General features: G+C 39.0%; 2 protein-coding genes across 7 annotated transcripts in view; one reads left to right on the top strand and one right to left on the bottom strand.

Annotated features, from left to right (window-relative positions):
* Positions 1 to 791: 791 nt before the first annotated feature.
* On the top strand, positions 792 to 10218 carry pimreg (PICALM interacting mitotic regulator). Of its 3 annotated transcripts, none has more exons than XM_084137150.1 (6): positions 792 to 903; positions 1514 to 1830; positions 2667 to 2974; positions 4315 to 4410; positions 5078 to 5115; positions 7054 to 10218. In XM_084137150.1, exons 2-5 carry the CDS (start codon positions 1540 to 1542, stop codon positions 5106 to 5108), a joined length of 726 nt encoding a protein of 241 aa, XP_083993276.1. In that variant the 5' UTR covers positions 792 to 903; positions 1514 to 1539; the 3' UTR covers positions 5109 to 5115; positions 7054 to 10218. The 3 variants fall into 3 exon arrangements, with proteins under 3 accessions (XP_083993276.1, XP_083993277.1, XP_083993275.1); XM_084137151.1 differs by having other exon boundaries at positions 5084 to 5115; positions 7054 to 8129; XM_084137149.1 differs by lacking the exon at positions 5078 to 5115 and having other exon boundaries at positions 799 to 903; positions 7054 to 8123.
* The window catches only part of plrdgb (PITP-less RdgB-like protein), a 98511-nt gene continuing 87963 nt past the window's right edge, over positions 10094 to 20641 (bottom strand). For 3 of the 4 annotated variants that reach the window (XM_084137146.1, XM_084137145.1, XM_084137147.1), the window contains one exon: positions 10094 to 10232. The gene's annotated coding sequence lies outside the window, so the exon portion shown is untranslated. The remainder of the gene's footprint in view (positions 10233 to 20641) is intronic. The other variant, XR_014609263.1, reaches the window with a different exon arrangement.

The raw sequence follows: 20641 nt of genomic DNA, 5'->3' as shown, positions 1-20641 counted from the left end.
TGTCAAACAGCTCGTTATACTTGTGAACTGTTTAGATGATTTCCTTGTGCGTTTCTCCCCAGATTCTAATGTTGTTGAGCAAGTACTTTGTCTCTGAGCCAGCAAAGACACAGCCACTCCTAGAACATTGATGGCTGTGTTTGTTGGAGATACAGTAAAATAAAGTCATTAAAGTTAATTGCAAGATATTTTACTGTACATTCTCAAGGACGAGATTTTACTTGTGTAAATAGTGTAAAAATCATAAACCTTTAACCAAATCAAATCATATAGGTTATAGGCACATATAATATATATATATATATGCGCCTATAACCTATTTGATTTGATTTGGTTAAAGATATATATTTTCCACTTTATAATAAGATTCGGATACTTTCACTATTTTCTTTGTTCGCTGTCATATCAAATTATGAGACAAATAAAAATGTAATTATATTTCAGATTTGTTGGACATTTAGTTACTTAGATTTTTTTTTAGTTGACTATAAGCACAAGCTTTAGAACGTTAAACAATACTAACTTAATGATCACAGCTGTTAAATATTTTGGGATATTTATGCATTTGACGTTTTGCTATCATTCGAGGTGGTTTATTCATGATGAGCTTTAGTATTTCTGTATTTAACAGTTTAAAAGTGGTCTCTTTGTCTCAATGAATATAGACAGTTGATCATAGAAATACAAGCGTTCCAAAACAAAGAACCGCGGTTTACGTCACACTTAGATTGCGACGCAACAGCATGTTTGGCAAATCAGAGTGGAGGAACGGGACATAGTGGGCGGAGTCTGACTTCCAGAGGGAGCGGTTCGCCAAATTCAAACAACAGCCAGAGCCAGCCACTCGAAACAAAGTAAAGGATAGTTTGACTTCAAAAGACTCTGATATTTGGAAAAAGAACGGTAAGTTTTAATTTTAACGTCATAGTCAATGCAAAATCTTTTAGACGTATTTGTTGTATAACGTTAAAGCATTTATTGTTTTTGTTCGATGTTGCGTTGGGTCGCTAACTTTTTAAATGATCAATGCTTTGTGCTCTTCTTCTACTCTGCGTTAACGTTACTACTTACATCTTGGAGACTTCAGTTTCATTTTATTATCACTCACCGCGATTTACTATTTTCTTTTACAAACATCAAGCTTGTGATCAGTTTATTTATCATTTGAACTGAGGCAGCTCTTCACAGAGTTCCTCCCACAGTCGTGGAAAACCTGGAAAAGTAATGGTGAATAAAATCTTTAAAAGTCACAGACATTTCTTACGTGAATATTATTTGTTCTACACTGTGGACTAATTATGCTAATTTTAACAGAAAAGGGAAAATGTTATAGTAACAACCTGTTTTAGAGTGATTTTTTTTAACAGAATGCATTGTTGCTGTAAAATACTGCAAAATGGTTCATCATTGTTTACGTATAAAGTCAATGTAGGCTACTATTCAACAAGACAACGCACATAGGTCTACACTTTTACCGTAAAGTATATTTTAAGTCATATTTTTTTGCAAATAGACATTTTTACATCTCCCTGAGAACTCATGATGACGTCCACTATTGTGAGCGGGGTCTGGAGGTCGCATGCTGTCCTCGATGAGTCAGAGCCCGACAGCTCGCCTGAAGCGCCGCAGCAGTTTAAGAAGATGCGCTCCACCAGCTCGCTGAACTCACTGAGAATGTCTCTGCGCAAGCGGCTGCCCCTGAAACCAGTGCAGTCCAACGTCAACATCTCGGAGAACCCCACCTGGGAGTCACTACAGATGAACCAAAAGACCAGTGTTGTCCGCAAAATGACCCGCAGTGCAAAAAACTCCATTGGAAACGTCTGTCAGGTGTGCTTAATTTTTCTTTGAAACTGTGAATGCACATTCATTCAATCAATCACTTGTTTTAGACCTTATTCAAATGGCAGCGCCATTTTTGATTTAAACCAGAATGAAAGCGAGGCTGTGAGGGATATACATAGATAGATTCTGAAGTGTGCATATTATGGACACTTTACTATCCCATGAGGCCATGGGAGAGGATTTGTGAATGACAGTGAAGCGACATTAATTTTTACATTTTATTTTTAGTTCAATTGCAGACAAGTACAGTGCAAAAAGTACAAGACAAATACATGGCATTGTGGTACAGTTCAGAGTATGTAAAACAAAGAATAACGTGAAGCGGCGTAACTGATGCTGATAGGTCACATGATAATGACAACATGGCGAATGTAGTACGTCCAGATTTCATTCCTACACACATTCAATACTATATAGAGCGTACTTTTTAAGCGGGCTTGAAGTAATTGTTTTAAATTCAAAATAAGTACCAACTCAAGAGAGTAGCCTATGCGATTTCGGACGCAGCCATATATCTCTTCAGTGGGTTGTACTGTTATTTAATGTGTTTCTGGATTGTTCTGCTGATGAAACACTGCAAAAATATCTTTCCAAGAAATTTCTGTAGATAAAAAACTCCAGAAAACATGAGCTGTGGAAAATTATAAGTGATATAGGAGCTTGTTGCTGTGCATGCCATTGAAAACACGGTAAGTCTATCCCTCACAGCCTCGCTCTCATACCTGTCATGGCGCTGCTCTGAATAAGGTCTATAGTTATTCATGTAAAACAAATGTTTATTTACCTTCCCAAAAAAAACTATGTTTTCATCTTCTAATCAGAAGTTTCAAAGGAGCAGACAGCCACGTCAGGAGAGTCTGGTCATGACGCCTGGTAGAACATCAGGCGGAGAGGAGTGTGATTGCACTGGGACATCACAAACCCCAAAACGATCTGCCGCCCGTACTACTATCACCCCCAGGCGAACTCCAAGGTCAACCAGCAAGCGGACTCCTCGAGGGGCCTGTACCCCAGACGCCAGTGCCCGTGCTGTTAGGACGGTGAAGACCAGGGGCACCAGGAGGCAGCTGGTGCGAATGGCTGCACTCAGAAGCCCTTTTGCATCACCAAACACAGTGAACAGCAGGAGGTGAGGCTGCACAGCTGCATTCACACATTGCATTTTTGCTGATTTTAAATTGTTTCGTGTCCCCATGAAATCATTTGAAGACAGCATTTTTCTTCATTGGGAAGTTGCGTGGGCAATATTTAAAGAATCAACCTTTTTTTTTTGTAAATAGGCCATTATGTCACTGATGTGAACTGTGATTTGGTACTTGCAGGTGGTATTTTAGGGGAAGGACATTCTCATTCTAAATAGCATTTGATTGGGAAGGAATGTGTGTAGTGCAGGATGAGTCATCAGGAATTTATTTTTATTTTTTTGAAGAGAGTGACTGTTTAGATGTCACACTATACGATGTATACTGTGCAGAGTATTACAATTTTCTGCATGCATGGAATACCCTGATAACTACATTTGCCAAAATATGTTGTGTAACAATTGAGCACATTGTGTAAAACACTAGATCCCACAATTCTCTTTTTTTAATAGTCATTATAATTAGATTAGATGGTCAAATATTTAGACATTTTATGCAAAATTGAACAAAAATGTAAAATAACAGTAACTATTTCAAAGATGTTGGACGCTGGATTCAGTGTTATTTTAGTATCACTGAGATACTATTCTTGTAAATATTTTAAAAATAGTTTTACTTTAATTTTAGTTTTAGAAATTTTGTTGTGTTTTTTCATTTTTAAATGTGTCTTCTTCCAGTTTTAGTTATACTAAGTGAAAATGAGAAATGTTGCCGTGGGGAACTAGCTGCTTTTTTATTTCAGTTAGCCTAATGTTTATTTTATTTCAAGTAACACTTTTTTTTATGGTTTTAGTAAACTAAAATCACCCTGAGCTGTATATTTGCCATCATCTAACGCTCACTAAAAGTTTTAAAACTAATAATTTAATAACACTGTTAAATGTAATCTTTGGCAAATTTCAAAATGAATATCCATTTTCATATTGTACATTATAATGTTTTGATGCCTGAATCTCGTAGCATTCAATGTGATTGATTTTAGTTTTCTGTATTTTATCTTTTAGTTGTTTAATTCAACATAATAGTATAGTTATGTTATAAGTTATAACATATAAATAATTATCGGCCAGAATTTTAATATTGGTGCCTGACCCTCCCTAAACTGTGCAGGATCCAATAAGTAGTATGCTTGTATTCCATTCCAAACATAGCCCATGCCTGTAGATTTTAAAATAATATATCTGACAGCTAATTTAGTCAACGCTTGGGAGAACATTAGCATATGGATGACCCTGACGCTACAAAACGTTAGGGATCACAATAACAGTTCTGCAGATATGAATGTAACACATGATATCACATAATGGTTCTCTCCATCCCATGACAGGCAGTTTGATGAGGATTTGGATTGTGTGTCCAAAGGCCTAGGAAGGCTAAAACGTCTCTCTCAAGCCTTTGATGATGCGATTTGGAAAGATGATAGGTGAGTATAAAAAAAATCTCAATAAAATGTTCATTCTGTAAAAAAAAAAAAAAAAAAAACATTTTGTTTTAATCTTCACCTTTTATCAGTTTTATTTCTGTCAGTTCTTGGGATAGGGTGTGCTCACTCAGGCACAATGTGGTCCCAGTTCCCGCTCATGACATCTGGCCATTTCCTGTTTGTAGTTTGGGAGGGTGCAATCCCCCCCCCCCCTCTGTACTGAAACCTCCTTAAAAAGCCTTTATGTTGAGCCGCTTAAAAGTTACTGAACTTGGAGGGGTTATTGCTGGAACAACTGTGTGATTTAACTGTTTTAATCTAAGGGTTATTTTTTAAGACATTGGGGTTGTTCATGTTTTTATCATGCAGTGCTTGTCTTAATATCTTCCAGCCCTTCCTCCTCCTCCGAGGGACCCCGTTCCCTCCCCTTTTTGAATTCCACACATAACTTTCCTCCCGCCAAGATTTTCAAATGGCTCAAAAGTCTCATTCCTTGGTTGGGCGGTCAGTCACTCTTAATCAATCCAGCTAAAGGGGTGACGATGGAATTTTAGGGCTGATTTAAATCTGCTGTATTGCAGTCAACAAATTCAAGGCTTTCAGGCATGATCACTTGTAATATCTTTCTGAATTAAGTCCATTTATTATTTCTCTTCTATTCTGCAAGCGACAGGTTCAGGGAGTGTCTTTTGGATTAAAGCTAAGGTAAATGTTTTAAGTATCTTTCTGAAGTTCTGCTTGAAAACATACTTGTGCAAAAATGTAATGTTTATTCCATTATGTGAGCATGTTTGTCCAATCTAAGAAGTTAACTTTAGCTCACTGGGTCTGATTCGTGCAGTCAGCGCCACACTAAAGCCTATTTGTATTGCATGATTAGTTATTAACCTACACCAAACATGATTTAAGGAGCTTTACTTTCTAATATCAAGCACTAAAAGGCATTTTACAACACACTTTACAATGGCTGCTGCTTAATTTGCCCATTTCCTTCCAATTCTTTTTACCATTATTTTACTTCTGTATTGTGATGCATCATGCCAATTCAGACAGATTCTTCAGCTCACTACATTTTGAAAGCAAAAAAAAATTTATCTTAGATGATTAATGTTCCAATTCACAAGTCTGTTGCTCCTTTTTTCCTGTGTAACACTAAACAAGTTATTGTTAAAATGCCAAAGCTGCACTTTTCAAAACACTGAAAAACTGCATGCCGACAACTGCATTTTTGCTTGTTTCATTTAAAAATAATCTGGATTAATCGCACCTAACATAACATTTTGTAAATATATAATGTGTGTGTGTGTATTTGCAAACTTTTGTTAAATGCGATTTATCATGATTAATCAATTTGACAGCACTAAAAATCATATATAACATTGGGATTTGAACACTAAACTCTAACTAACATAACTTTCACTCATGTAAATAACTGTTAATGTGTTTTCTTTAGTCTTGGTGTATTGCTAGATCATATCCCCCTTCCTCAATGCCTGGTCAAAAACCTATCTTGTCCTCGCTAATCAAAAGTGCATTTTGTAACCAGTTAGCACTAAGCTTGTAAGCTAAAGCCCAAAGTATACTTCGTTTTTTTTATGCATAATTTAAGGTGTACGTACAGAACACATGTACATTTTGTCATCAGCATAGTACAGCACAAAATAAACATTAATTGAAATAAAATGTATAAAAAATGATCACTTATTTTATTTCAGCTAGTAGTTAAAGCAACATTTCTAGATACCCATTAATAGACACAGGACTTTCTTGAAAATACATTTTCAAGGGAATGACCCTTCACAATATAATGCTTTATAACGAACTCTGTTAGAGAGCTACATATGACAATTGATATGTTCAATTCTGCGGGGTTTTTTTTAGACGGGTGATTCCCCAGAGGTTTGAGATTTAGCGCCTCCACGTCAAACTTTCTCGCTAGTTATGACAACTAAACTATGCCACTCCCACACCATACACACGTCAAAGTTGCAGGAGCAAATTTTCTCTGTTTACAGATATGACAAGAGGGGCGAGTGACGTTTACGCAATTTCCCATGAAAACACTCCCGCTAGGTCTAAAATATAAACGCTTATAGTAGGCTTACCATAGTGAATCAAGGTAGGACAAAAACACGTTTTTGAAAAAGGATTGGTGATGTATTGACTCGTTATGTAAATTTTGTTCATTTTGAACAAAAAAGTAGCATATTGTACCTTTAACTTTGTAGACTTGAAAAATTTCTAGTGTTCATGTGTCAATTCGTGCATTATTATTTGAAGTAAACTTTGAAAGCCTCTGCATTCGGCTGCAAACGTTCGCATAAAAACTTGACTTCGACTTCGGTCTTAAAGTCGGCAAGTTTTGTGACGTATATATCCAAATGAGACAGCTTCTGGAATAAGAAAAATATAGGGCAGGACTTGATTTCATCCTTCGGGAATTAATTGAATCGTAGGAATTTGGCTAGTTGCCAGCTAAATGGAGGCAGATCTGAATGCCAGTTTGCTGTCAGTTGTGTAGGATATTAAGCCCCACCCTCCACCGAGACACATGTCACGTGCCTAGTTTGATATCATGATCTCCAAAAGCACCTTACTTCATCACACACTTAACTCTAACCATTGATGATAATGTGATTGCAGGGTCCAGGCATTGGAGCACTACAAAGGGGTCATGAGCAAGAGCTACAGCACGACCAAGAGCAACATTTCCAGAGGACTGAACAGGGCTTCCATCCGAAAACAGACACGGCGCATACAGCAGTCCGTAAGCAGCTGGACTGATGTGGCCATGGCGAACATCTGCAAAGCCACTTAAAAGAGGCAACAGTTTTCCTTATGCTATCAAACATGTATGTTGTCTTGTGTTTCTCAGTATATGCCAGAAGAGGCCTTGTCCAGTATTTTGAAGGGACACTTTTCTTATCTGTCTGTATCTTTTAATGGGCAACTGAATTTACTGTATCACTATTTGAAAACATTTCCATTTATAGCTGCTGATTTTCAGATTTATGTGCATGATTTCAATTAATGCACATTCATGGCTCAGTTTGCTCGACATACCGAAGCATTTATTTAAAACTGTTTCTGCTGTGAAAAGCCACCAAAAGATGTGAATACAAAATGTAAGCATATTAAAAATGAATGTGTGGAAAGGTCAAAGAATTAGGAAAAATGCTAAATGTTATTCATCAAAAAACAAACCATATGTACGTTGTTGTTGTTGTTTTTTGCAAAAATATCCAATATCACTACCGAAACCCTAAACTGACATGTTTAGATAGTGTCTTAACTGTGGGAAATGTTACTGTTTACTAACTGTTTTAACCTATTTAGTTGAAGTTTATTAACAAGTGTTTTACTGCTTTGGTACTTTACTGAGTATACTGCAAGGCATTAGTATTTGTGTATCAGAGGAAAAAATGCAAAGTATGCTATAATTTCACTATTTCACCAAGCAAATATACTGCTATTGTTAATATTATGTAAGATATCATAATCACAGATTGTACTCACAATATAGTGATCCATATGTAAACATTACCAAAGAACAATAAGAGAGTGAGTTTGTTTCAAAGCTGAAATGTTTACAGTTATATCACTTTGCATTATGATTTGTTAAAAGAAAAGGACAAAAACAGCAGAATTGTTTGCTTTTTTTATATTTAATAAATAAATTTAAAAAATCCATAAATAACAAATTTGAATGATTTCTTTCTTTTCATCTCATTTTGTAAGTATCAATGGGATTTTTTTCTTCACATCTCTTAGCATGTAAAGGACTAGAAGCTGCAAAGTATACGGTTCAGAGCAGTTCAGTCCTATTACTTGGATTTCCTTTTTCTTAACTGAAGTTAAAATGCACTGAAAAATAACAGCGATCTAATGTGCTTTTAAAAATGCAGGGGGTCTCAGCAAGGAATCATCATTTTTAAAAGGCTGCTTTATTGGTCTATTTTAAGGATGGTTAAATGTTTAAAACTCCAGAGGGAGCAGCTGTAAAACCACCTGCAAGATTTCAGCTCATTATAACCATTTTATCAGAAAGATTTTTCAGTCATGGCATGCAAAGAATGGGTTCTGCTATCTCACTGTGTTGAGGGGAAGATGCTTTCTAGAACAGCATGGACTTTTTCATGCTCAAACAGCAACAATACACACTAAAATTTTAAAATGTAAAAAATCATAATATGACCCCATATCACAAATGAAACTTTATTTTAAAGTGATGGCTGAATTGGTGAATGTGATTTCATCAAGTACAACATGATACTGGATCAACATTCCAATCAACCAATCAGATTTGAGGGACAAGTTTACAGTTTATGTCAAGTTTAGGCTTGCAACCAGGGTTAGGTGCTTTTACATCAATGCTATTCACCTATCATTTCCCTCTGATTTTTATGCGCGTTATTGAAGAAAAATGCGATATGTGATAACTTTGTTAGATAATGCAATATTCAATATGCGATACGTTAATGCTTTAAGTGTGTGAAATCAATTTAAATTATATGTAAAAACTGAAACTGATATAACCAATGTATATTGGTTTACTGTATTAGGCTGCTGTCACTTTAAGACTTAATGCACTGATCCCATTGCCACACATCTGATTTCTTTCCCAGTGGTTTACGTTCACTTAAGACTGTGTTTACATGAATATTCGCCAAGACAGGCATATTGTCATATGTGTGTATGACCATTCAAGTGCAATAAGCCATGAAAGAGAACTGAATTTGGGATTGCAAACAAAATATGTTGATCCAGCAACATGTCTTACTTGGCAAAATCAAGATAACCAACCAGAATTACTTTTCTAAATAACTGAGAAGAGTGAAATTAATGCTTTATGCTCAGAAATAATTTGTCAACATTTCAACAGATAGTTTTATAACGTCCAATAACACAGTATATGAAATACATTTATACAAATATATACAGTTTTCTGCAGTACAGCCAAATTCACATAACAGATTCTCTCTGAAAAAGTCACAGACGTCAAACCACAGCAGGACATTTAAAAACTCTGTCAGCACATAATCTATTATCACATACTTCACCCAGATGAACACTAGAACTATAGTCTTTACATAATGCATGAGTATGAAGCAACATTTTGACAAAAAGAATCTGGGTTAAACATGCAGACAGGAGTCCCCCCCCCAAAAAAACTATTAATGAAACATGGCAGTTGGAATGCTCCTGGAGACGTCCGTTTTTCTTCTAAGCTCCTTTTCCTTTACGGCTGATTAAAACACAAGAAAACAGGGTCTTCTGAGAAATGCTTGCCAGGTGATCTGGGAGACGTGTGGGTCACAGAGTCATAAAGAACACAATGCCTCAGGTTGCAGGACTGCTATAAATAGATGCGGCTCAGGTGCTCATGTCCATGGTTACCTTCACAAAGACCACAGGAGTCTGCAGGAAGATATTCACCACACATTAAACGAGTCTCCTGGCAAAGCACAAAACTCAATAAAAGATGACCTTGACACTACTTTCTATAGCTACTCTCTGTCATACTTCTGTCTCATTTATGACACCTCCATGTTCCTCTTTCCTTCAGTCTGCTGTAAGAGTCACATGGGGTTAAAGCGTTCAGTGTCCAATCTTCACATCTGTTCTGGGCTCTTTCTAACAGCAAACATTTGAAATGTTCCTTGTCTCTCTCCGGTGGGATTGTTTGTTTTGGAGATAATTTGCAAATCCTTGCAGCTGTTCACTGTTCTTGTCTACCAAGGAGCCCATCGATCGAGTTGAGCGGTTCTTCTGGTTTGAGATGAGATCTTGATGTGTTTGATGATTAAATTTGTCTGTATGTACTGAGGATGAAGAAAGAAACATGAGATTAGTAAGAGGTTGGAGAAATGTGCTTGTTCAAGATGGTCTTCCAGCCTTACCAGCTGAAGTCAATGAACTGTTCTGTTCTGTTCTGTCAATGAATGAGCTGTTGAACCCTCTTAACCGCGGTAGAATCACTGTATAAAATGCTAGCAATTTGGTGCATTAATATACAATTCAAAATCAGATGCGTTACAATGGCTTTGAATGTAGCTCATCCAATAAGATTTTAGAGCAAAATTATTATTTTTATAATTTTGTATGTCTTTCAAGCTTGACTCCATGAGCTCCATATGGGAACTTTAAAAAATAAATTGAATTCAGTATAAACATTAGAAGCATTTTTTCAATTTTAAGAGTCAATTTTTTCTTCTTCTGTATAACCAGTTATAAGCATACATTTTATTTATATCTACGGAATCTGCAAATGCTATTTCTAAAGAAACTAAATCTTGCTTCCTCAGAGACAGAGGCATTGTGGAAAAGTTCAATATAAAATAACAGCATAGAATAATACAAATAAAATAATAATAATAGGTTCAAAATGACTAAATATGATATTCAAAATAAATATAATTGGAAAATAATAATTATTTTAGGGGTCCATAGCATTAAAAAGTTTGAAAACCCCTGTTATAATGTATTTCTATCCCCTGTTATAATTTGTAAATAATTCAACAAGTAATTTATAATAAAAAACAAAGAGAAACTAAAATATGTAGGCCTAAATAAGATTTATGTATTTGAATTGCATATAAAATTCCCATCCATTTGCCTTACACAATTTTAATATAACTAATAAACTTAATGTGATGCATATTTGTCGGTCATACATAAATAAAATGGGTAAGAAAAAGGTAAGATTTTTGCATTTAAAAAATCATGGCATAGACCATTATAAACTATTTGCTTTTTTTTTTTTTAAATAATCATTTTACAAATATATTCATTTTCAAAACATATCTTAGCAATCCTATTTGGAGCAGTAATAGACTCATATTGGCACATAACTTGAACAGTTTTGTATTGTAAATTGTCTATTAATGGCCCATAATTAACAGAGTCAAAGATCATTTGCTTTCTTTACCCTTGTGTTTTTCAGGGCCATTCAGAAAAGATTCGCACATCTATAAAGCGCCCCTGGTTTAGAGCAGTTCTACCACAATTACTTGCTCCAATAGACCGTGAAAGAGAAGCACAACTCAAACATCAGCCAAAGGGAACATCGTCTCACAATGTCCATCACTCTTTCTAGAAGCCAATTAAGCCCCTCCCTAGTAGTTCAAGACAGATTCGCCAAGCTGGCGATAAGACAGCCGTTCCCTGGGCCGCTGGGCTGTCGTTCACAGACACATGATGACAGAGTGCAGAGACCTGGGCAATCCAGAGCAACTCGGGTGCGTCACAGCAACCCAGATGGGAGCCAGTGGTCTTCTGTGAGCCAATGGGCTGCTCTGGCTCTAAGCGATCCAATACAAAAAAGGGCCTGTTTGCAAATGACATTCTGCTCCCATAACCGCACAACACGAGTGTTTGTCAGTGCACACACTACATCAGATATCAGCGAATCTCTGCAGGTTTGTGAAATGAATGGAGCTCTTTATTGGAGCGCTTTCAAATCAATCACAAAACATGTGTCTCCATGACAACTGCTGAGAAACATCTCCAATGAATATGTCAGCATGCCTTCTCTGCTAAACCATATTGGGCATTAGCAATGAGTTGCGCACAGCTAATGTCAGAGCAGGAATAATGATGGGTAGATCACTTATGAAATATACTGAGGTAGCTATTAGGCAACAACAGGTCATATAAATGTACTAATGACGTGAAATACAAGTAGGGTACAATGGAGCTAAAGGCAAACCTTAAGAAATGTGCTTTTCTTTATACTCCCACAGTGTATGATTGAAGAAAAACAAATGTTTGTATTGAACATTGATGGAGCAACAGATTTTATGTGAAAAATAAAAATAAAAGTAGTTTATATTTTAAAAAATCGTATAAATGTACGAGGTGGCAAGGTGGGCCTTTTACCCCACACTCACTAAAAGGGTCACCAGCATGGGGAAATTAAAAAATGTTCATTTTAAAAATACAGAAACAAAATGTTTAAAAAAAAGTAAAGATTCTGAAAGGATTGAAGGAGATCCCATCATAATTTAATATAGATTTACAGTAGTAACAATCCTTTTTTTTTTTTTTGAAATGATGGTTTCATCAGCTGTTTATTATCATGTAAATTATTGTTTCATGTGAACATCTTTATGTGATGTAATGGCCCTACCTCTTTTCCTTTTCTTCTTTTTTTTGTATTTTATATATATGTATATTTTTTTGTCCTTTTTGCTGTTGTCTCCTTTTTAATTGTTTTGGTTGATATTATGTGATGTATACTTTCTCTTTTGTATGTTCCCGTTCTCAGCATTAATAAAAAATAAATAAATAAATGATTGTGCCTTTTGCTCCAACAGCAGGGCGCCTTTTACGCCAAATACCATACTTTTACATATTCTTCAGTTATTGAAATTTTTTTATTTTAATTAGCTTGGACAAAACTGAAAATCATTAAGAAGACCTCTGTTTCAAAATATATTCAATCATTTTAGCGATTATCTTTTGCTACTTAAATCTACAATATTTTTAAAAACATCAAATATTCAATATAATTAGCGCATAATCAACTTTACGCTGCTGCCCGCGATTGCATCAAGGATCAGCCAAATTTCCATGTGCATTTTGAAAAGCGAATGTTTCACAGACAGCAACATAGTGTCGGCCCACATCTGGTACACATGGATTCCACACGTACCAGATGTGGGCCGGATCTGAGCCGACACTATGTTGCTGTCTGGGTTTGGAAAGTGCTACGGCAGGTTTTCGTGCCATCTAGTGGTTTACAGGAAAATAAAATCAAAGGCGCCTTTAGTCCCGTGGTACCCTAATAGTTAACTAGTGCTGCAACTACTACTATTTCTAGGTAACCTCTGTTACTAGTTAACTATATTTTAAAGTAATGTTAACTAGTGGCAGTTAACTACTGACTATGTTATATAATGTGATACTGGTCACAAGTTAATCAAGTAAAACTGGGTTCAGTAAAACAATCATATATTTTGCATTTGATCTTCAATTTCATGAGAATCAACCATTTAATTATCAAGCGTCAAATTTTATTCTACAACTGTGCATATTATCCTGATCCCTCGAGGTGTGTGGAAATGAAATTGACCACATAGTCAGTCTCTATAGTGTCTATGGTGATAAAGTTGTATAGCCTCCCTCTCGAGTGTGAGACACTGATTTGGAAGTGCTCTATCGCTGACATACAGAGCTATTTCAGCCTCATTGAGTCTCTGATCAAAGTAGAAGTGAGTTCTCTCATCCATGATGCAGCAGTATATACACTGCACTTCAAATAGCTATTGTTACTCCCAAACTAGAAAAAAACAAAAAATTTCAAGAAAGCAGCTTTTATGTTGTGATCATGGCAAAATTAGACCGGGGGGGGGGGGGGGGGGGGGGGTCATGGCCGTCCTTCCATAGTTTGGGATTTATTTTAATCTTACACTTATTCCTTTGGCATCAAATTTAAGAATAACATATTTTGACAGTTTTTGCGGAATGGTTTACCAATATCCACATTTCCTCTTCCTCTGTAAAGACATGTTTAAAACCTGTCTGAAGACGTATTTGTTTGATGAGGCCTTTGCTACTTTGTAAGGACCATTAGGTTTAGATTAGATGCATTTATATTCTTATTTTTTCTCCTTTTGTTTTCTATCTTTTATTTCTTTTTTATCCCTTTCTTTCTCTGTATTTTATTTTACTTGTTATAAAAATTGTACCGCACTTTGGTACATTCTGTGTTTTTTAAGGTGCTTTATAAATACATTTTTATGTGATTCTTTATTTACTAATTATAAGTGCATTAACACTTTAACACTTTAATAAAAAAGTTTACTTAATAAACTAATAAAAACTATTTATTTTTGCATCACATGAAAAGTATAAATGTTCCCAAGAAATTAACTAGTAACTTTTGCTTGTAAGTGTTAAGTAGTTAACTGGTAACAAGTTCATTTGTAACTAGTTAACAGTCAAAGTACTAGTAACTACTAGTTCACAATATAATAAAAATGTAGTTAACTAGAAAGAGAAGTAAACTAGTACTAGTATTGCAATACACTAATTGTACTAGTATTAATTGCAATACAAGTTAACGTACTCGGTTACTAATGTAACCTCGGTTCTCTCTAGAAGAGGGAACGAGTATTGTGTAAGTTGCTTACGCTACGGGTAAAGTCATCTTTTCTCGAGATATTGAAGCCAAAAATTATCCTTAATTTTGTATTTATTGTCAACGCATTGCAGCAGCTAGCAGACCTAGAGCGGGCTTACTAGCGCGCTCATTGGCTGCCCTGCGGCAACTGCAGCAGCCTACCGCTGAGCCCTGCTTGATGTCGCGCCCTCACGCGTCAAAGCCCGGCAAAATGGGTGTGGCTTAGCGTATATAAGGAAGGGCTCGGGGGCTGCTTACCTGGTTTTCATCGACTGAAGCGATACCAGCTCGAGGCGGGCACGGCAGGTTACGCAATACTCGTTCCCTCTTCTAGAGAGAACCGAGGTTACGTTAGTAACCGAGTACGTTCTCTTACGAGAGGTTCTCTGTAAGTTGCGTAAGTTGCTTATGCTACGGGAACCCCTTGTCAATGCCGTGCACGCCAGCATCAACCACATATAGTCCCAAGGGAACACCCGGGGGACACAGATCAGTGGGAATAAGATGGCCAACCTGAGTGGGCCAGTACATGTACATAAGCACACAGTATCATGTGGCAAGAATACAGAGTGGCACAGCCGGTCCATACTGACACGTGGATAACAATCCTTGCAGTGTAGTTCAGCCAGGGGAGCTAATATTAGCGTGAGAGCAGCCTGCGCGTGATCGAACCTGAGCAGAACATACTCGAAACTTAGACTGACAGAAGTCTAGCCTGCAGGGCGGGAACTTCTAGGTTGTAGAACCTAACAAATGTAGAGGGGGAGGCCCAGCCTGCCGCCGTACAAATGTTGTGAATAGAAATCCCGCTGCACCAAGCCCACGAAGAGGCCATGCCTCTAGTGGAATGAGCCCTAACGCCCAAAGGGCACTGCAGGTTTTTAGACGCATATGCTGCCGCGATAGCGTCAACAATCCACCTGGACAGACTCTGTTTCGAGGTGGCGAGACCCTTAGTGTGTCCACCGAACGAAACGAATAGCTGTTCCGAGCGCCTGAAGGCGGCGGAGCGTGTGATGTAAATCCTCAGCGCTCTGACAGGGCAGAGGAGGTTAACATCGACTTCGCTACCGGACCCCGGCAGGGCCGATAACGTAATAACCTGCACTCTAAAAGGAGTGCCGAGCACTTTGGGGACATAACCATGTCTCGGCTTGAGGATGACTTTAGAGTCATTAGGCCCAAACTCAAGACATGCGGCGTTAACAGATAACGCGTGCAAGTCACCCACGCGCTTAACTGATGGCAGGGCTATCAGAAAAGCGGTTTTGAGCGAAAGATATTTCAGATCCACGGTCTGTAATGGTTCAAAGGGATGTGCTTTCATGGCCTCCAGGACCACAGAAAGATCCCAAATAGGAACTGACGGGGGTCGCGGGGGATTCATCCTCCTGGCTCCTCTAAGGAAGCGGATGACGAATTCGTTCCTTCCTATTGCCTGGCCGCGCGTCGACTCAGCGAACGCCGCAATGGCCGCAACGTAAACTTTGAGCATGGAAGGGGACCTGCCCTTTTCCAGCAGCTCTTGAAGGAAAACAAGTACCTCAGAGACCCCACAGGTTTGTGGGTCCAGGTCTTTCCCCGCGCACCAGTTAGTAAACACAGACCATTTCGACGCGTAGAGCCTTCTCGTGGAGGGAGCTCTAGACTGCGTGATCGTGTTCACCACCCCTTCTGGCAGGACAACGGGTACCCGTTGATTATCCATGTATGCAGAGACCAGCGCTCTGGATGAGGATGCCAAATTGAACCGCCGGCTTGAGAGAGGAGATCCCTTCTCACCGGGATTGGCCATGGGGCTAGATCGGTCAGCTGCATCAGCTCTGGGAACCAGACTTGGTTCTCCCATCGCGGGGCCACGAGAAGCACTGCAAGGCCCGCCTCCCTGACTCTCCTGATTACCTGTGGTAACAGCGAGATCGGGGGAAAAGCGTACAGCGGGCAGCTGGGCCACGCTTGGGCCAGCGCGGCCTCGTTCTTTGAAAAGAACCGTGGGCAATGAGCGTTGTCTTTCGACGCAAACAGGTCGACTTTCACTTTGCCAAAACGCCGCCACAGCAGCTGGACTGTCTGAGGATGCAGGGACCATTCTCCCGGGGGAACATTGTCCCTGGACAGTCTGTCTGGACCGTCGTTTAGGTGTCCAGGCACATGCACGGCTCTCAGCGAGAGCAGGGAGTGCTGAGCCCAAACGAGAAGGCGTTCCGCCAGAGCATTGACGTAGGCTACCACTGACATATTGTCCGTGCGGACCAGCACGTGGTAGCCCCGTAGGTGTGGGAGGAAGTGCCTCAGCACGTTCTCGACCGCCATCATCTCCAGACAGTTTATGTGAAGGCATTTCTCCTGGTCTGACCACTGGCCAAACACCGGTCTGCCCTCGAACAGGGCACCCCAACCTAGGTTGGAGGCGTCTGTCGAGATAACCTTTCGGTACGAGATGGCTCCCATCGTCACCCCCGACTGGTACCACTCGGCCGCTGTTCAGGGGTCCAGAACTGAAACGCAGCTCTGAGTCACTCTGATACGCAGACCGCCGGAAGCCCAAGCTTGGCGTGGTACTCGTGCACTCAGCCAGAGCTGTAGCGGGCGTAGCAAACCCAGCTGAAGCACCGCTGCGGCTGAAGCCATGCAGCCTAGCATTCTCTGAAAATTTTTCAGGGGAACAAGAGGTCGTCTGGCTGGGCAGTAATGAGCTCTTGGTCCAGCTGCGCTAGAATCAGCCAATCGTCCAAATAATTCAATATTAGCATGCCCTGACTTCTGAGGGGAGCGAGAGCCGCGTCCATGCACTTCGTAAATGTACGGGGTGCTAGGGACAGGCCAAACGGGAGGACGGTGTATTGATATACCTGACCGTCAATGGCGAATCTCAAGAATGGCCTGTGACGGGGTATTATCTGAATCTGAAAATATGCGTCTTTCAGATTGAGAGATATAAACCAGTCCCACGGGCGAATTTGCGCAAGGATCTGTCTGGTCGTAATCATTTTGAACGGTCGCCTCATGAAGGTGTGGGAATCCAGATTTATTAAAATGTTTAATTTAGGTTTACATTGAATTTAGCAGGTTAAGGTTAGGTATGATTATCAGAGTTTTCTAGCAAACGATTCTGGTCAGTCCTGTTTTACTGAAACTCTTAGAGTTTGTGTTTTAGCAAGAAAGTCCAGCCAGTCCTGTACTCGGGTCTCAGTGTTTGAATAGATATGCTGAGTGGATTAGGGTGGGCAATGCTCTCAGTCTAGAACCGGTTCTTAAACCTGTCTTTTTCGGTTCCTGCCCCTAAATGTATATAAACTGTAAGAGAACATTCACGTCAGACTTGGTGACTGCAGCTACCGACGGCTTGTGTTCTCAATAAAGAATCCTGCTGAAGAAACAACCAAGTCTCCTGGTTTTTCGATTCTAAGTTCACAACAACTTGGTGCCGTGAACCCGGATGGAAAAAAAGAAAACTCAAAGAACTTCAAGCTCAAAGACCTGAATCCAGATTGAAACAGCAAGCTCAACAAAAGATCTGCTTTCCAGACTGCATCTTTTGGAATCCAGAGTGAAACTTCCAGCTAAACAAAGATTACCAGACTGAATCTTTCCAGCTTCCTCCAGATTGAAACTTCAAGCTCAAAGATCTCAAAGCCTGACTGAGTTCCAGAATCTTCCTTTACAACCAAGGGTTGGTGAGTTTTTTTTTCCGCTCCATTCAAAGAACTGCTACAGACCAGTATATGTGTTTTGCCTCTGCGCCGTTCAGAGAAGAGTTAACAGACAGCTGCAGGGTTTTGTTAACTAAGTTATCCTTTAAAAAAAAGTTTTTTTTTTTAGAGATGAAAGATACCCTCTGCCCGTCAGGGAAGATTAACATTACAGGTTAATATTGTGTACCCTTTGCTTTAGGCAGAGAAGAATTAGCTTTACGTGCTAGTTATTTGCAGTTGATCCTCTGTTTTTGTAGACAGGGAAGATTTTAGCGTAAATTGCTAATATTTAGTTTGATCCTCTGTTTTTGTAGGCAGGGAAGATTTTAGCGTAAATTGCTAATATTTTGTTTTATCCTCTGTTTTTTTGTAGGCAGGGAGGTTAAGTGTGAAGTGTTGGTCATTTGGAAAGTTAGCAATAGCTGATGTGTTAACAAGTGTACCCTAGAGAAGTTTTAGTTTTTTTGTGGTAACGAGAAAACTCACAGAAATGTTTAGAAAAATGCCAGACTGATCCCCACAACGGAAAAGGGTGGCTTTGCGACTCCATCGTGGACAGAAAGCGAATTCAAAAATATGTTAAGAGAACAAATGGACCTAATAGTCACTGAAAAAGTTAGACAGGAACTAACTCAGAAATATGAAATTCACCCAGACAAAACTTGGTCAGTAGATGAGTGTAAAAAGGTGCTTGGAGCAAGCATCCGCAAAAACCATATGAAGGGCATTATTTGTGTTCATCGAGAATTTGTCTTAGCAAAAGCCACAGAACAGTCTAAGCGCAACGCAGAGCTAGAGAAACAGGTAAATGAGCTACGTGCTAGAATATCTTCGTTGACTAAGAAATTGAGCCGCAACAAAGCTATAGAAAAAACTGATGTAGAAGTTAGTCAGCCAGATACCATTTACCCTGACTTACAAGCTTTTTTTGAAACAGATGTAGCCATCCAATCAGTAACTGATAAGCCAGTAGATTCAGTGAAGGTGTGTGGGGCAAGGAGAAGGTCTCAGGGAATTGAGGGAACTGAAAGTGTTCCTCTCAACTCTTCTGTTGTACAAATACAAACTGTTGTCAAAGCGCTAGGACCTAAAGATGTAGAGAGACTATCCCAGAGCCTACCCTCAGCACGCACAAATTTTTCTGAATTTAGAAGAGCATTGATAAGTAAAATGCGTCTTTACGACATGTCGTTGCCAGAAGTAACACAGCTGATGTCACAAATTCTAACTGAATCTGAATTCAACAATTTTGAGTCTGCTGTTACGTCTGAACTACAACATGCCAGTAAAGGCGATTTGAGAGAAGGTGTTTTGAAAATCCTAAAGAATCTCTTAGGACCCAAAATAGACTGGTCGAAAGTTACTAGATGTGTACAAAAGAAAGGAGAGACTATAAGTGAATACACTGAAAGATTTTCTCAGGCAGCTGCAACGTACAGTGGAATAGTGGAGGATTCTGAAAGTGTACTAGATGATAGAGGAGCTCTAATCCGTATTTGGGCAGATGGTCTTATAGCTGAGTACAGATCAGCCTTGCCATTCCTACATGTTACGTGGGCTAACGGAACTCTCAGAAGTAACCTAGACAGGTTAGCTACATGGGAAAGAGATGCTGATGTTAAAAGCCAAGTGAGAATAGCAGCAGCTACGTTTAACCCAACGAAACAAGAAAACAGGTGGTCTAAAAAAGAAGGCAAATGCCACTACTGTGGAAACTTAGGACATTGGGAGCGAGAGTGTAGGAAGAAGTTGCAAGATACAAAAAGAAATGCTATGCATAATTCTGCTCCTTCTCAGCCTGCCTACAATCCTGATGTAGTTCCGCCAATGTCCACTGAAACTTTAGGACAGCTCGCGCAGGCTCTTCTAAGAGCACAAAAAGAACAGGAAAAAAACTAATTGTTGGGGCTGTGAGTAGCTACCTTTCCCCTGTAATCCATCATAATGACAAAAGAATTTTTGTGAAAGGTAGCATAAAAGAAAAAGAAATTGACTTTTTGCTTGATACAGGTGCAGAGATTACAATAATTCCTACAAAATTGGCTAAAGGTTTAGACATCCCGTACAAGAAAACCAAACTTTCTTTAACTGGCGTAATAGGTGAAGATTCTGTTTTGTATGAAACCCCGCCCATAGAGGTACAATTTGGCCCAAAAACTCTGACAACAAAATTGTTATGTGCTCCATTGAATACAGGTGCAATTTTAGGCATGGATCTTCTGAGACAAGTACATCTAACTTTAGACATGTCCTCAGAATCTGCTAGCATTAAAATTTCCTCAGCACACGTTTCTACCAATAATGCAATCCCTCCAGAGTATGCTTTCTTACTGAATCATCCAATTTGGGCTAATGACAAGGATGATTGTGGTTTATTGACAGGTGTAGAACCAGTCAAACTGACTGGAACTCC

This window comes from Abramis brama (assembly GCF_963993115.1).
Source record: "Abramis brama genome assembly, chromosome: 15".
In the NCBI taxonomy this organism is placed as follows: domain Eukaryota; kingdom Metazoa; phylum Chordata; class Actinopteri; order Cypriniformes; family Leuciscidae; genus Abramis; species Abramis brama.
The sequence above is the reverse complement of the archived record's forward strand: the minus strand, read 5'-3'. Positions and strand labels throughout refer to the sequence as shown.